The 17333-nt window shown below is 34.6% G+C and overlaps 1 protein-coding gene across 11 annotated transcripts in view; it reads right to left on the reverse strand.

The window, feature by feature from the left end:
* The window catches only part of LOC131579530 (sodium channel protein type 2 subunit alpha-like), a 51942-nt gene that overhangs the window by 20923 nt on the left and 13686 nt on the right, over window positions 1-17333 (reverse strand). For 5 of the 11 annotated variants that reach the window (XM_058839624.1, XM_058839620.1, XM_058839623.1 and 2 more), the window contains exons 11-16: window positions 13849-14196; window positions 12853-12985; window positions 10077-10315; window positions 8795-8968; window positions 7189-7545; window positions 5815-6300 (exon numbers count right to left, since the gene is read on the reverse strand). In XM_058839624.1, coding sequence (XP_058695607.1) covers window positions 5815-6300; window positions 7189-7545; window positions 8795-8968; window positions 10077-10315; window positions 12853-12985; window positions 13849-14196 — 1737 coding nt within the window. Of the gene's footprint in view, window positions 1-5814; window positions 6301-7188; window positions 7546-8794; window positions 8969-10076; window positions 10316-12852; window positions 12986-13344; window positions 13360-13818; window positions 14197-17333 lie in introns of all 11 variants that reach the window. The other 6 variants (XM_058839627.1, XM_058839628.1, XM_058839617.1 and 3 more) reach the window with 5 other exon arrangements.

Here is a 17333-nt window from a genome sequence, read left to right on the forward strand (position 1 = left end):
CATAATTTTAGCAATTATGAAACTGTTTACTTTGCTTCCAGTTTATAAAACTCAAGATATGCACTGTCCAAATGAATGTAGAGTGTGATTTGTAGCATCTTGAAGATCTGCATTACAGTGCATTGTAGATTTAAAAGTATAACTGTAATTTTTACACCAGTAGCTGCTGCAATAATTCAAATGTTGTTCATTAAGGAGTTGAACTCATGGCAGTAATTATTTCAAAATCACTTAACACATCATTAAATATTTACATTTATAAGGGCTGAATCAAAAAGGGTTGTTTTTATTTTTTAAAAACTATGCATGCTCCCTTTTTCTTTGGCTTCTTTAGCATAAAACATTCCAGTACTTTTATGATCCATACTTCAAAACCTGAAGAGCATGCAGTTATTGCTAAATACTGTATTTAAATATTCAGAAATACCATTAGCGGAGTTAAAAAATGTTGGGTTTGCCAATCCCACCTGACCATGCTGTGATGTGAGTCCCATGACTCAGCAGAGAGAAGCTGTGCATGTTTCTACTCTTGCAATGGATAGGGAAGGTACATAGCTGAATAGCATGCAGGCCAGTCAAAATCCATTAAAAAGTGATTATATATATATATACATATATATGTATAACTTGCTTAGGTAACCTGTGTGAAAGTGGTGACACGTTGCTCTACCTGGTTAAAAAGCACCAGAGCTGCATTCTTGATTGCTCCAGCTTGGTTTTACCCCTGTGAGAAGTAAGAATGGTAGGTAGTGAAGTTCAAGACACAGGATCACTAGTTTTTCTCTTTTTGGAATCTCTAATTCAAACATGGCTTTAACACAATTAAAACATAATTATTAAATATTTTATTATTAGCTGGAAAAAGGGAAATACAAACCAACTGAAATGTTCAACAAACTTTTCTACAGAGCTTTTTAGTTTATTTTAGATAAATTAGAAATATAGAAGCTAGAACTAGTAATCTGCACACAAAAATTGTGATTCATAAATAAAAGTTGAATTAATAAAATTAATAAAGTCATGGTTAGCAAATCTGGAAACTACTCCTGTATTTATATAGTCCTTAATGCTTATTAATTAAAATTTTAAGAGTCTTGTTTGTTTGTTTCATGTTCTAGTATTTGTTTAACTGACTATGTGATTATCTTTTTTATTTGAAAAAAATATGTACATACAGGAAGCAAAATACTTTGAAGATGTGTGCCTTCCCATTCCTTCTTCATCCTCTAATAATGGTAGAACTCCTAGATCTTGATAAAAATAAACATCTTTAATTTCTCTTAACTTAAATGTGATGAATTATCACATTGTTTAAGTTTCTAGTTTAGATTTAGTATGCTATACACTTCTGAATCTATAACCTTTATCTTGTTGTTTCAGAAGAGGATTGTATCAGTGTCTGGACAGTGGAGCATCAGTGTATACAGAGATATGGTTGAAATCATTAACCACAGCTATTCCATAAATTAAATAATTTGTCACTTCTGAAGATACTGTCCCAGAGCTGGTCAGGTTTAGAAAAAAAATTTAGATTGTTGGATATTTTAAACATGATAAAAAAATCATCCAGCAAATTGATGAAATCCTGCTGAGTCTACTTTGGCTAAGAAATTTATTGGAGCCCAATGAAAATGCTTATTTTGGGAATGCAATAACTCTGTTCTTGTATTTTTCACTTCATCTAGACACAAAGGCCCTGATGAAACCAATCAGAAGAACTGAATTTATCCACTATTTTTAAAATTCAGTAGATTCGCTGATGAAGGATTTTTAAAATTTTATCAAAATCATCTGTTGTGATCATCAAAAGTCAATTGAGTAGCCTTATTTCTCCAATCTGAATTTGTATTTACTGTACATACACTGTAGATAGAAAAGTTTTTGGAACTGTGAATGATTGAGACCTGTAGGTATATCTATTTCTTTAGTTGTATAATAAGTTTTCCATAACCGACAAATATATTTAAAATTATTTTCCCGTGTTGAAATGCAAAACTATATTTATAAAGGCAATCAGCCGTAATGAACAGTTGTTAAGTGGTATACTATATACAATAGTTAGGAGTCCTATGTTTGGTAAGATCAACATAGTTACTCATTTCACAACAGAAACAGCATCCACATGCTAATGTTAAAACCCACCTATTGATCCCCTTCAGCTATTTCTAATTTTTTTATCTTCAAAGCTAATGATCTTGAGTATGTTTTTTTCAAAGCAGAAATCTGTTTCTTTTCTAATAATTATCTCATTGTGTATTGCACCTCTCTTTTCTGATTATTAAAAAAAAAATCCTCCTTCAAAGTATCAATGAAATATTCACTTCTTGAAGGTACTTTCAGCCAATTATTACTCTAAAGCAGTGAGTAACATTATAATCTAATAAGTGTTATCATTCCATTTCACCCAAAAAGAGATTTCCTCAAATTTCTAGTGATATGTAGTAGAAAGATCTTGTTTCGGTCTGGAATTTGCAATCAGATTGCAGAATAGGTTCTGGCAGATTTTGGAAGTTATTAACTAGCAAATTAATTAGAAAGTATTTTCATGGAAGCATGAAAGGGGAAAAAAAAAGTCAAAAAAAGACCTAGCCTTCCAAAAGAAGCTTGATGGGTAGAGTTCTTTTCTACTATAGCATATCTGATAAAAAAATAGGAAATATTAAATTTTGTTCCTTACTCACCCCCAATTGCAGTGTCTATAGTAATTACCTGCTACGGGTATATTCCTCAGGGAAACACAGGCCATGCCCCACTTCTAGCATGACAGACTTCAAATAATCATTCTGCTCTTAACATCAGTGAAAGAAGCCAGAAAAAAAAAAGATTTGTTTTACAGTTCCTTGTGCAGATCTAGCTTCCCACAGCTCTGTGGTTAAATAAAATCTTAGGGGATACCTCCTCACGGTATTTTAAGTGCAAGGTACTGCCACAGATAAGGCAGGGAAAGTGCTGCCCCATCTCTTACCCCTCCTTTTGCAGACCAGGCCTTCTGGCACGAATGCTTTCTCAGTGGGACCCCTTGAGAGGCAAAACAAAGCAAGTGATGGTGTACTGTTCTATAGAGGTAACTTTTAAACACTGCACCAATGTACTCTTTACCTTCCTTAAAAGACAATCAGAAGGCAGCAAATGATTCAACAGTACTGTTGATTTGGTAGGAGAAGACTGGGAAGCTTCACAAATTCCTGTCATACGCCAGAAATTCTGTTCCTATATTCCAAAAGCCAGTGGATTTTTACACACACAGTAAAATAACCCCACTTGAATCTTTCCACAGAAATCATCCAGAAGGAATGGAATAAGGAATCCAGAGCAGAAAGTGAAATTAATATAGAATTCACAATTTTCAGAATACTGTCTGATTAGATACTGTTCACAATATGCACATTTGCACTGTATGAATACATGTCAGACAGTTAAACAATAAACTCGTGCGTGAGCAGAGCTGGATAGAAGTCCTATTGCTCCAGTTTACCAATGGTATTGACTACTACAGTCTACAAAAATACTGAAGCAGCATGGAAATCCTAAACCTATCTTAAGCTCTTTGAAAATTTCACCACAATTTCTTCATATAAATACCATCCATCATTTACTGCTGGATTTCCCACAACCACCTGAAATTTTCACTGTCAAATTGCTTGTTTATTAGTGTATTAGTATTATTAGCTTATTAATCAAATTGCTTTGTTTATTAGTTTATTATATGTCCTGGAGACATATAGATACCAGTCCATTTTAAAAAAGGCAAAATCCCTTTTGATTTATTACTGCCCAGAAACTTCAGGATGGCCTTAGAAAATAAAGGCATGATGCCTCAACCAGGCAAAGCTGGGGCTGAACAGAGCAATTGACTTGTGAAAATCACTTGGAAATTGTATTCAGAACTTGTCAGCACATCAAGAAGGGCTTTTACTCCATTTTCTTGGGGTGTACATACATCATATTCCTCAGATGTTCTGATAGAATATACAGCAGTACGCTGTAAACCGAGCCTTTCAATCTACCTTGCAGGAGAAATAAATCAATAATACCTATGGCACAACCAGTCACCTGCCTTCTCTGCGGCAGAGAGAGTGGCAAAGGCTGCCAGGGGATCACAAGCCAGGAGTGGACGGGAACTTCCCAAGTTCCATTAGTATAGAGGCTAACATGTCATGTAACCACAAATTCAGTATCTGCACAGTCCCCCCAACTTCCTAATGCATATTAAAAACCTTTTAAAAAGTAACATATTCAGCAAACTTTTAGGCTTGTAAGTTAACAGATTTAATAGGAAGGCACTAATAATAGTATTTATCAAAGTTAGCCACAAGGACAGCAGAAGATATATAGTGTAATGTCATTTAAAAAACCCCCAGAATATATGAAAGGACATATAAGAATTTGATACAGGTTCATTGGAAATTAAAACCAACTTTTATTAGGTCAGCTTATATGAAAAATGCTTAACTCTCAGACCCAGAATCACTCTGAAAGTTTTGGGGCTTTTTTAATACTTTTAATTTACAATTGCTTCACATTTCCTGTATTTTTTATATTCTAAATTTACCATGGATAAGCACTACTGCTACACTGTCTTCTACATCTGTATTGAAACTTTGTCTCATAACTGAGCAACTCAGATGATAGAATATCTTACTCTTCATCTTAACAATTATTACACAGAGCAGCACTTTTTGCAGCTGCAAATAAACACACACTCTTGATGTTCTTTAGCAAAAAACCCATAGCATGATCATGGCCATGCATTAATGTAATATGGTGTAGTTTGATATTGCTGAGGAATACATCATTATTGCAAATATGCCAGATACACAGTTATAATAAAGTCATGAATGCAGGGCTTCTTTATAGGAGAGCTTTCTTCATGGTAAACAAACCCTTTTGGATTAATGAGTTACTACATAACATCAGAGTCTCTAATTTAATTGAAAACAAATTTATCCATGGTTCTTGATCCCTTAAACCTCAAAGTTCCAAAATTTCTAATGGCTCTGAATATAATTATATTCTGCTAATGCATTTATTTGCTTGTCTTTGATCACTACCCCGATATACAGAGTTTTCCTTGAGTACCATTAGCACCTGTTCAGGATCACTCCTGGTATTTGAGCCACTTAGAGTTTGAAACACATGGCACTGGTTTTTTAGACCAATTTCTGTTACTTTGCACAATAACAGCATAAAGCCCTTAAATAAGCTGTTTCTGCATGCATCTATACTACAAGGTCATTCTGCTCTCCAGGATAACTTGAGCTGCTGCTTACTGTGACATTCATTGGTGACTAGATTACTTTATTTCAGTCAGCCACAGTCTCTGAACCCAAAGTCTGTACAAATATTACTCACAAAACTTTTTAGATCATCTAGGATACATTACTGATTTGTGATGTCTCAGGGTTAATTTTTAAAACTACTCTAAATATTGAAAGAAATATTTTTTCTCCACTTATGTTTGCTTTGGTATGCAAAGCTCCTTAATTGTCCCTTATCCTCCTACCCTTATTCCATAAATTCTTATCACATGTAAGTACCCCAGCAAGAATTCTTTATCAAGTGTTTACTAGTCCTAAAACCTCATAAAACCATGAAAGAAATAATCACATTTAAAATCAAATAACTTCTAAATTTTAATAAATTAAATACTAACAATCCTCTACTATATCATTTTTTTTAATGGCAATACATAAAATTCTAAAACAGAAAATATATTTACATAGGATATTACAGTTTTTAAAAAATTCTAAGTATGTAATTAAAACATGTAAATATTTGTCTACAATTTAATAGTTAAGTTATGAAAAATCCTACCTGTTTGCTTTCTTCCATATCAGATTCGCTGCTAAATTCTTCTGTATTTAAATTTTCAAAATCTGATTCTCCAAGTGCAATGGGCACTGTCACAGTGAGGCCTGGGTTGTTTATGAATGACATATAATCGTTTTCATCAATTACATATTTTTCCACACTGCTGCCTGTGCCTACACCACTGGTGGTTCCATTCCCATCTTTAAGGTAATTCAGATCTTTGCTTATTTCAACGGCAGTGTGATTGGAAATGCAGCTGTCTTTCTTGTTGTTTAGCTCTTCAAGTGCTTTGATTTCCTCTAAAGACTTCTGCTTTCTAACGAAGGCTTTTCGGATGAACTCCTGTATCTTTTTTTTAACATAATCTATGCCTTTCTGAATCCTTGCCACAGCAATCTGGAGATTGTTCATTTCATTATCATCATCTGTAGCAGCAAGGTTGTCTGAGCTAAACGAGCTCAGCAGCAAGGCCAGAAATAGGTTCAATACCTAAAAAACGAGAGAATAAAGCTATATAGTAAATACAATCGTATCAGAAGTGATAAATTTGGCAGTGCTAGGTTAACAGTTCTACATGATGATCTCAAAGGCCTTTTCCAATGTAAATGATTTCATGATTCTAAAAAAATCAAAAGAGCAGGTTGCAGATCATAAATAACTTTTTGGGGTTCTGCATATTTTTGCTGGTAAAATGTCAAGATTGCAAGGTCAGGTAAATGACTAAGAGACAAACATTTTGAATTCTATTTTATAAAAATTTAAATAATGTTAAAAATATTGCTAAAGGAAGAGAATTTTGACAGAAAATTTTGACTGCAAATTTTAACAGAAAAATAAACTTAAAAATAAAGTCAAAGTGTAAATGGTGCATCCCTTTTATAACATTTATTTCTAGGAAGTTCTCATCAATTCAATATTTTCCAATTGAAATTTTGCATTTTAACTTGTCAGCTTGAATTTAAAGTTTTCTATAAAGGTTTCTTGTCCAATCTTGAGTTAGAAGCTTTTTAACACCTTTTAAAGCCAGATGGTGAATCACTCTGGGTTACATTTTTGTTTTTAACATATAAACAATCCAAAAAGTTCAGTACTAGAGATTAAACAGCACCTCTAAATTAGCTGCAGCATTTTCCACGATAGGATGTTGGATTTGACGTTTTAGTTTCCTTCTAAATTAGCCATAGTAAGAGTACTTCAGTGTATAGAAATGTGTGAAAAAGAGGAAAAGGAAATCTTCATGTGCTTTTACCCAAAATTTAGCACATTCAGATTAATTTTTTAACTCTGAACAGAAGGATGACAAACATTTTCATTGCCTAGCTGTAAGTCCTGCACATCTGCATCACAGTTGATGTTAAAAAATTGTTCATCACGTACCACTAGGTTTCCAATCACCATGACCAGCATGAAAACAATAAGGCACATGGTTTGGCCTGCAACCTCCATGCAGTCCCACATTGTTTCTATCCATTCTCCACACAGCACTCGGAATACAATCAGGAAAGAGTGGAAAAAGTCATGCATGTGCCAGCGAGGGAGCACGCAGTCACTGGAGATCTTGCAGACGCATTCCTTGTAGCTTTTCCCAAACAGCTGCATCCCAACCACAGCGAAAATGAACACAATGATGGCCAGCACCAGGGTCAGATTCCCCAGAGCTCCTACGGAGTTGCCAATAATCTTAATCAGCATATTTAGGGTTGGCCAAGATTTTGCCAGTTTGAAGACTCGAAGCTGCAAAACAAAGATGCATATGAACCATTAGTGTTAGTTATGAAATAGAAGCTCGGTCCAAGTTGTTTAGCAGAGTACACCAGTTTCTGTAGATGACTTTGTTCTTCAGTAGTACCACATTATTATTTTAATGTAAAGAGGGAACATTGAGTATTTGTCAAAAATGCATTGTTTATCATTTCATTTCAGTGATGAACATAGTAAAAAAAACCCCATAATTTGTGTTTGTATGGTATTTTATTTTACTGTTTTTGAATGTCCACTTGCAGATTCCTGAAAAATTCTTAAAGACATTTTAGAAGTTTCTACTCTTTCCATCATCATCACTATACCTTCTTTGCTGGCTTGGTGCCACATTTCCCTCATCACTACATTAAGCCTTCCATGCTTAGAGGCCAATTTTTTAAGCAAAACTTGATGCAGACATTGTAATGTCCATTCAAATTTTAAACACTAACTTAAAAATAATATTAATCACCCAAGCTATTATGTGTAGTTGGGTACCATTGCAAGTAGTGCTAAATAAGTCACTTCTTCCTGCTCTATGTATTAGGAGATAAGGTTTTCACATAATGTGGTAACACATTAATTTGGTAATAAAGACTTTTAAATCATTAATATTGTGCCCCTAGTAAACATATTTATAAACTAGTTGGTGTACAATACTAATTGTATTTTCTACTTTTTCGACTTTCTAGTAGAAGCTCAATAATATTTTGATTTTAATGCTATCTTAAAGTCAGCTTGTTATGACTGTTATATGTAACGGATTGACTAAAAGTTTATTATTGGTGCCCATTAAAATAAATGTGAAGAGAGGATCTGCTTAAGTTCTTTACAAGTAACACAAAGTAATGCTCATAAGATAAAGACTAAAAATGTTATGATTCTTTGTGCTGGTGACATTATAGCAGAGTACACCAGCTTTTATTCACAGCTTTTATTGTTCTTAATGGAATCAGTGTAAAGATTCACAAAATTCTTAAAAAGTAGCAGTTTATGTTATGTCGACAAAGGATATCAGTTGGATAGAAGATCAGTTGGATAATTTGATACTAAAAGGTATCAAACACCTTAAATTTGTACTTACCAAACATGGCTTGCAAATTAGGCACATATGAAAAATAATGTGAGTCATTGAACTTTGTAATATATATTTACAAAATATGGAAATTATTATGGGCACCAGCACATTTATTTTTTTGAGTGAGACAATTGCATGCAAATATTTAATTATCAAGGTATTTACCAATCTGAATGACCGAAGAACAGATAATCCTTCAACATTTGCAAGACCAAGCTCCATTAAACTAAGGCTAACAATAATACCATCAAAAATATTCCAGCCTTCTTGAAAATAATAATAAGGATCCATGGCAATAATCTTTAGTACCATTTCTGCTGTAAATATTCCAGTGAATACCTAAAACAAAATGAATTGTTATGAGATATTTATATACCCAAGTAATTTTTTCTTAATCCAATGAGTTCTCTTACCTGTTAGTATAAAAAACCGCTGATTGCTATCTTCAAATGACATCTAAGTATTTCTAAACACTGAAAACAAGTAACTAAATCAGGATAAATATATAAATACATAGAAAGTTATTGACCAGTCAACAGTTCAGCTCCCTGGTATGTGCTGGACTATCCATCCAGCAGATGATGTGATGTGACCTGGTGTTTTAAGTCCTGCTTGATGAGGATGGTTCCAGTAAGAAGACTTGACAGCAAGTATTTTCCTAGCTTACAGTCTAAGGAGATGATAGTCTCTAATGTAAGAGTGTCTAAGTATAGACTCTCTAAAGTCTGTCTTGTAGACAGGGGAAGCTGGAGTCTCTTGTACCGTGCTTCTTGTAAGAGTATAGAGGGTTCACACATAGTTGCCATGCAGTGTGACAGCCATTTCCTTTTAGGAAAATGAACTTCAGGATGATAATGTTATTTGAAGTATCTCCAAGCACCAAAAGTGAAATTATCAATGCATCTTAGTGTTTTTAAGTCCAGAATCTAACTCAACACTTTCTTGCACTGCATAGTGATTAGTGGTTTGTGCAGCACAACAAAAAGTTTGGGAGCATGCCTTTTTTGTAAAAGTATTTTCACTGCAGGGTAATTGAAAAAAAATCCAAGAGAAATCCTGACCTTAAATATTTTATCAATTTTGGACAGAAGAAAAATATTTTCTGTGATGTTATATCAGTACCATGGTAAAAATAGCATAATCTACCTTAACATTTGAAAGAAAAAGCCCAAGGTAGACATCAAGAAATCTGGAATTCCAGTGAAGACTGTACTTCCACACATATTCAGTTATTTCATTATAGTCGTTAAAAAATACATTTGTGAAAGATAAAGGCTCCAGTAAAAAATCACTTTATCTGTGAAAATCATATATACCATTTCTATAATGATTATAAAAAGACATTCTGAAATAGATTTAAAGAAATACAATAGATTTATAAGTTTCTTCCTAGAAACCTTTAAAAAAGGGTATTTTTACACTAAATAGTGCATGACAAACTACTTACCAAATTCCCCACAGAAAGGACACTGCTAAACTGTTCTGTCATTGGGTAATGCTCCATGGCCATAAACAAGGTGTTTAAAACAATGCAAATCGTTATAGCAAGATCAACAAATGGATCCATCACAACTAAATTGACGACATGCTTTACTTTTAACCATGGACTCCAGCAATCCCAGATCAAGAAAGTATTTGCAAATCTGTACCAGCATGGTGGGCATTTCTGTCTGGATTCTTCAAGCTCTGAAAAAAAAATAGAAAAAATGAATATTACAAATGTATCTTCTGGCAGTTTTGTTTAAAATATGGAAGAAGATTATATCAATCAAATAAATTGCTCTAAAGAACATGACATTTCCCTCACCCACCAAAAGGTCCACCTTAAAGTGGATGTTTATCCATCTTAAAGTAAGGCATGCAATTTATTTAAGATCCTCTACCACCAGTGGACAGTGAAGTCCATTCACTAAAGAATAAATCATGTGAGACAACTCTCTAAAGGGAAAAATGTGCTTGTCTTTCCCAGGGAGAATCTTTAAGAATTTCTTCAGTAGGGAGAAGCTACATATTTAGTTTAGGTTACTTGACTTGCTTACAGCAGATATCTTAATTTCAGATATTAAAAGTCAACAGGACTCACTCATCAATGATCTACTATATTTACTTGGTATAAGCTTCATAAAGGATTCACATTTTTTGTCGTATGTAACATGAGTACTTATTTTGATTTGAGATACTAAAAGGGTTATATTTGCTACTACACTGAACCACTACAATATCAGATAAATTATTTGGAGTGCATGCCTATAATTTCTTTTTTGAAATTATATTTTAAATATATTGCATGCCTATTTTTTTATTTTTAAATTATAATTTGCTTTGAAAATGTCTTGTACTGTTGCAGTGTCTATTGACTGAGAAACAGAAAAACATATATCTGTATTAGCCAAACAACTGTTTAGCAACTGCTCTCAATTAGAATCTTTGGAAAGCATTTTTTCTTCTATTTCACTGTCAATATTGTCAAAGTTACACAAGAATAGTAACTTCTTCTAAGTTAATAACAAGGATGGATATCTAATGTGATGGGATGTTTGACAACAGAGTAGAAGGAAGATTGTTGATTACTCAAGTGAGAAATACTTAGACTATAAAATATGTAAGAAATGTCCACAACAGTTTTGATTAAATTTCTGCATAGTGGCATCAACCCAAGTCTGAAATTTCCCATTTTTCAGGCATCCCTTAAAGCACAGAGAGATCTCCATCATAATGACACTTATGGATTATTTTGATACAATAACTACCTCACAGATTTGCTAATAAATATTTACTGTAAAAATATAAATTTTGAGGGTAGTGGATTGATTTCTGCATCTAATATTGTCCTATATGGGTGGAATTACTGGAAGTTAAAAGCTTTCAAACTACGGAAACAAACAAGTTCTCCAGGCAGTATAAGATATCATAAGCAGCTAAAGCTTTCTATAGTCTTTATAAACCATAACAGAGACGGTATTTCTGAAGGAATATATGGATTGGGTGGTATAATCACATTTCTGAACATGCAGCTCAGAATGTTGAAAGGCAGAATAGGACTGGCCTTGGACAGAAGTGACCACTCATACTGGCTGCTGAGTTGACACAGATTCTGTTGCTGCACATAGAAATTCTGAAATTGCAAACACCAGATGTGGGTAAGGAAGTGAACTATCAGGAAAATTTTGTTTACGTTGCCATTTTTTTTTTTTTTGTCAGGGGACTGGAAGGACAAACTATTTAACTGGAGGAAGAATGAAGCATTTTCTAAGGAAATAGCTTGTTTACAGAGAGGAGAACCAAGATTTAAGAGGTACCAACAGCTCACACTTGCATTAATAAAGATAGATGTTTGTGAGAACTATTTTCTTTAGAAGAAAATAGGGGATATAAGACTTATATTTCTGACTACAATTAGTTTGTGATCTGTTTATCTGAGAGCAAAGGGCTTCAGAAGTCACTTTAAAATTATATTTCAATACTGTCTTATCAACACAGCAAAGTTTCTTGGTAATTTCTTATCTTTTTAGAATATATGTTGAATCTGTAAGGTTGGTCTGACTATTAAATCTGCCACAGTTTGCCACTATCCAGTTGATAGATCCTTCGAGCTTATGAAAATACTTTAACGGCATATGTATGGAGAATAAGCATACTCAGTTTCCATTAAATAGGAAAAAATATCCCCAAAAGTATGCTTCTTCCTAAAGAAAATACAATATTTTTTATCTTTTATAACTACAAAAATTTAAGAAATGCTTAAAACACTTTGTGGGTATTGGCATGGGTTGATTACATTTGGTTTTTTTCCCTTTATATTTCTCATTCCAATTTCCTATTGTCTATCCTTGGATTTAAAGCCTAAGGGAATTGACTGCTCTAGCACATCACTACCTTTATTGTTGCAATTCCTGAGTTATCTTAATTGAGTTTTCCTGATGATGTCTAATGGGAAAAAAAATTCTTTATTTTATGTTTGAGGCTCTGGCAATCCCCTAGCTACTATTATTTTCTTTGTTAGTCCACTCAGTAGAATAATATTTTGGAAGGTGTCATGAAACATGGTTAAGCATTCAGATTGTATAAATGACCTTAGAAATGCTTAAAAGCCTTTTGTTTCTGATGCACAGAGAATCCACATGTCCAGTTCTACATTTACAAAGGAAATCATGGAAATTTCTCTGTACATGTAGTTAGCAGAACTTCACTGAACTGCCTGTCAGATAAAATGCACCAAATACCTTCCATTGTATTTGTAAGTATGCTGGCTATGCTCATTGCTCTTTGTCTTGCAGCAGACTCTTCCAGCATTTCCATGGAAATTTGGTATGAACTCAGTCTTCTTTTCCTTATTTCTGTTTCTGTAGTGGTGCCCTGTAAATGAAATACTGAGGAATTAGACCATCCTTTTCAATAAACAATTAACAGCATTTACTGCATAAATATTTTAGTGGTAATCAAATCAGCTTTGTGCAATGTACTACACTTTTCAATTAATATTTCTGTTCTTGTCAGGATTTCTTCTTTATTGAGGAACTCAGTGGAAATTTTGTACAATGCTATAAATAATCAACTGGAGGACCCAATATCAAGACAGTGTGGGACCAAAGGTGGTTCACATTTAAATGATTGGCTGAACAAAATTTTTGCTGAGTACCTCCTTAATAGTGATGGTAATACTAATATATAAAATACAATGTATGGATAAGGCTTGCTCGAGTGTTTGAAAGAACATAGCTTACAGAAGTCTGAAACTGGGACTAAAATGTTATGTAATTTTAAAGGTACATAGGAATTGTACAAATTTTTCCCATGAAAGGTATGAGAAAAAAGTCCCTGAGAAAAATTCAGAAAGGAGTATTTTAATAACTATCATGAGAGTGCTAACAATCTTCTGTTTAATTTTATAGGAGTTTTCCTCTACATATTTCCAAGCTATAGCCTTACTTATATGTTGAATATCTACCTTTGTTGAAATGAAACTATAAACAAATTGTCAAATTAAATTAATCATTTTTTTTCTATGTATAGATCTCTTGCTGAAAGCAAGAAGAATATAATACTTTACTAAGGTTTAGACATAGTAGGCTGAGGACTCTTTTTTCCTTATGTTCTCTTATTTAGAAACTATTGCAAATTATTTCTTTAAGAAATTATAAGGAATACAGAGATGAGGACTAAGAGAAAAATCTGTGCCTGAATCAAACTGTAATAAATACTGTCTTGCTTACAATTACCTCTGGCATAAGCTGACCAGTAGGAGAAGTTAGAGTTGAAGGCCCTCCAACCAAGGAAACCACTCCATTGCAATCCACGGTGCTGTGCATCTTCCCATTCACTGGAAGGGCTGGTATCATTCTAGACGACACACTGCTTTGGCTAATGTTACTGTTACGCCTTTCTCCATGTCGATTTGGAACAAAGAGAGAATCTCTTCTGCTCTCATTGTCTTCAAGAGTGCTGTGTTCATCATCAGCAAAGTCATTTTCAGATCCTATATCCTTTGCATGACCTCTGAAACTGAAAATGCTGGTTTTGCTGTTGCGCCTTGGTGAGAACAGAGAACCACGAATGCTTAACAAAGACTGTAAAAGATTTAAAACAGACCAAACAAAACGGCATTAGAACTAAAGTTGTAAGCTCTTGGCTTTTCAAAGAATAGTTACAGCGTTGGAGGAAGGATAGTCACTTTTTTTCTTCCATAATATAAGTGTGTCCACTAGGGGAACGTGTTTACCAGGTAACCTGAAGCAGAGGGGAAAAATTCTTTTAAGGTAATGTAGCAAGACTGAGGAAAAGTTGTGCAGATGACATAAGCAAGGTTGAACAGTTCTGAGTGAAGAAGGTGCATTGAACTGGCATGGACTGTGCTGGAGACAAAGTTTTCAATATCTTTTTTATTTCAATATCACTATCAAGATTTGGTCACTATCAAGCTTCTTTTCTTCATCCCCCAGATTCCTAGGGATAACAACTAATATTGCTCACCAATCACTCTTCTGTTCTCTTGGTAGATTCAGAAGTGATCTTAAGTTTGCCATTGAAATCCCTCTAAAATGATGTAAGGAACTTGACTGACCTCTTCCCAATAGGCTCAATAGTGTAGAAACAACAACTAGGAGGCAGAGGGGGCAGCCTGGGGAAGCTTTGGATGTACAGCAGCAGCACTCTTAGGCATAGAGCTCTGGGGGCCATAGCAGGTTGCACACACCTACCAAAAGGTATCCCTTGGTTATCGGGCAGCTCAAAGCAAGTATTCACCAGGGATACTGTTACCTAAAGATATTATCTTACAAGTGAGAAAAATAAATCAGTGGTTGTTGGTAATTCATCTTTTAATTACAGTAGAAGCCAGTTAATGAAGTGTTCTTCTCCCTTGCTACATATTTTATTAACAGCATTCATGAATAAATAAAATAAGTACTAATTGTGGAGAAAAGTAACCTAGCATTCAGCCTTTTTCAGCTCTGCAATTGTACAAATATTCACATCTTGGTTCATCAAAAACCCAGTTTGAGACTATTGTCACTTTTTCACTATTTTTGAATGTGAAAAGTCCTCATATGTAATAGCAATGGGTTTGATCCCAGGGTAATTAAAGTGAAAGTCAAAACTGTCCTATATTATATAAACCTATTTTAATGATTTGAAAATCAAACACTGTATATATACATATATCGACACATATGTATCTCTGTATATAAATTCACACGCATTATATATGTGCTGAACTGGTAGAACTGCCTGTTATAAGGCTTGTCAGGTGTTTACCATTATGAGATGTATTTTTTCCTACTCTTACAGCTATACCAAATTTTAATAGTTTGGGCTGAAATTTTCTATGCTGGCTGTCAGCCTCAGGCTGAGTTACTTGAAAAATATCAGCCAAATGATTTTGCTAACCCATTTATATAAACTTGGCTGGAGAAAAAGTGCTGTTTTGCTTATACTGAAAGATAATTTTATCCAAAAAAAACCCTCTAGCTTCTATGGAATATGACACTGAATTTTGACAGAGCAGTAAACTAATTACACCCTTTTTACATTTCCTTGTAAATATATCTGGCCAACCTACAGTCCTTCAAAAAATAACATGCTCACCAGGGTTTCATCTGACTACCAGTGATACCCTTGTTCTTTTAGAGAATGTTCCCATGGCTGCTATGTGTTATTTGCAGGCCAATCTTTCCAATATGTGTTGCCACATTTTGAGCACAGCTAATTGGATCAGCCCCCTCAGGGATTTGGGAGAAGTAATGCCTGTTCTGCAAGTCCCTGCTGCACTAAGACAAAAGATATAAGCCAAAATGGCTGCAATTTTTACACATGTAGAGGCAGAAATATACGTGTCTACATGCTACCGAAAAGTAAGGACTGAAAGGAAGGTTCGACTTTTCTGGCAAACAGCATCATTCATCTGCATGTGGAATATGGTATCAAAGGACAAAACCTCTTACAGGGCCCAGCTGAGCAGATTATCTCCCCTGACCATTCTGCCTCACTGTTTCATGCTCTGGACCCTGTCTCACCAGGGAGATGCTCCATGGCTAACAAAATAAATGAGCTCTTCCTTTGCCAATTCTACTGTGCAATTCTTCCGCTCTTGTGGTACCTAAGTTTCAATTGTATACTGACAACCTTTGCCCCAGAGCTCTGTTACAGGTGAAAAAAAATAAAAATTGTGAAGACCATCTTTAACTAATAAGTTATTCCTAACTTGGGTGGTAGTTGTATGTAAAAGTCATCTATTGGCTCAGACCACACATTATCATTTTGAAGAGATTAATTTTGAGTGATTTTTTATAAAAATGTGTAGTGGTTTAGATAAATGCCATAACTGTGTATAGTCTTGAAATAAGCAAAAGAAGCACAGAATGAGGCTGGAAAAGACCTCCAAGATCTTCAAGCCCAAGTCTTGACTGATCACCACCTTGTCAGCTAAACCATGGCACTAAATGCTATGTCATTTCTTGAACACTTCAAAGGATGCTGACTCCACCACCTCCTTGGGAAGTCCATTCCAATTTTTTACAATCCTTTCCATGAAGGAATTCCTCCTGATGTCCAACCTGAATTTCCCCTGGCACATCTTGAGGCTATTTCCTCTTATCCTGTCACTGGTTGCCTGGGAGAAAAGGAGAAAAGGCTGACCTCTGCCTGGCCACACTCTTTCAGGGACTGATAAGGTGCCCCCTGAGCTTCTTCTTTTCCGGGTTAAACACCCTCAGCTTCCTCAGCTTCTCCTCATATAACTCACTCTCTAGACCTTCACCAGTCCTTTTCTGGAACTGCTCTAGCACCTCCATGTCTGTCTTGTACTGAGGGACCCAAGACTGAATGCAGGATTCAAGGTGTGGCTAAGTACAGAGGGCATATCCTTAAGTGACAGAGGAGACCCTTTGATTTATGGGAGTAGAGCTTAGAATTTTGGATTAAATGATTTTCACAGATCCTTCATAAACTACTTTTTTTCCTACGATTGCCATGATTCTCCATCATGTATAATGGATTTCTAGTGAAAACGAATGTATGACTGAATTGTTACATATACAGGCCCAAAAGATCCCTATGTAGTTTGTCCTTATTGTGCAGTATTGGCGCTACTTTTCTCATTATCTTCACATTAAAGAAGCTAATTAAGGAAAATAATAGAAATTAATGGTAATGCGGGATTTCCTATGCAGAATATTTTTATGTTGCAATCTGCCAAAAACCGCAGAAA

Source organism: Poecile atricapillus, chromosome 5, assembly GCF_030490865.1.
Source record: "Poecile atricapillus isolate bPoeAtr1 chromosome 5, bPoeAtr1.hap1, whole genome shotgun sequence".
NCBI classification, from domain to species: domain Eukaryota; kingdom Metazoa; phylum Chordata; class Aves; order Passeriformes; family Paridae; genus Poecile; species Poecile atricapillus.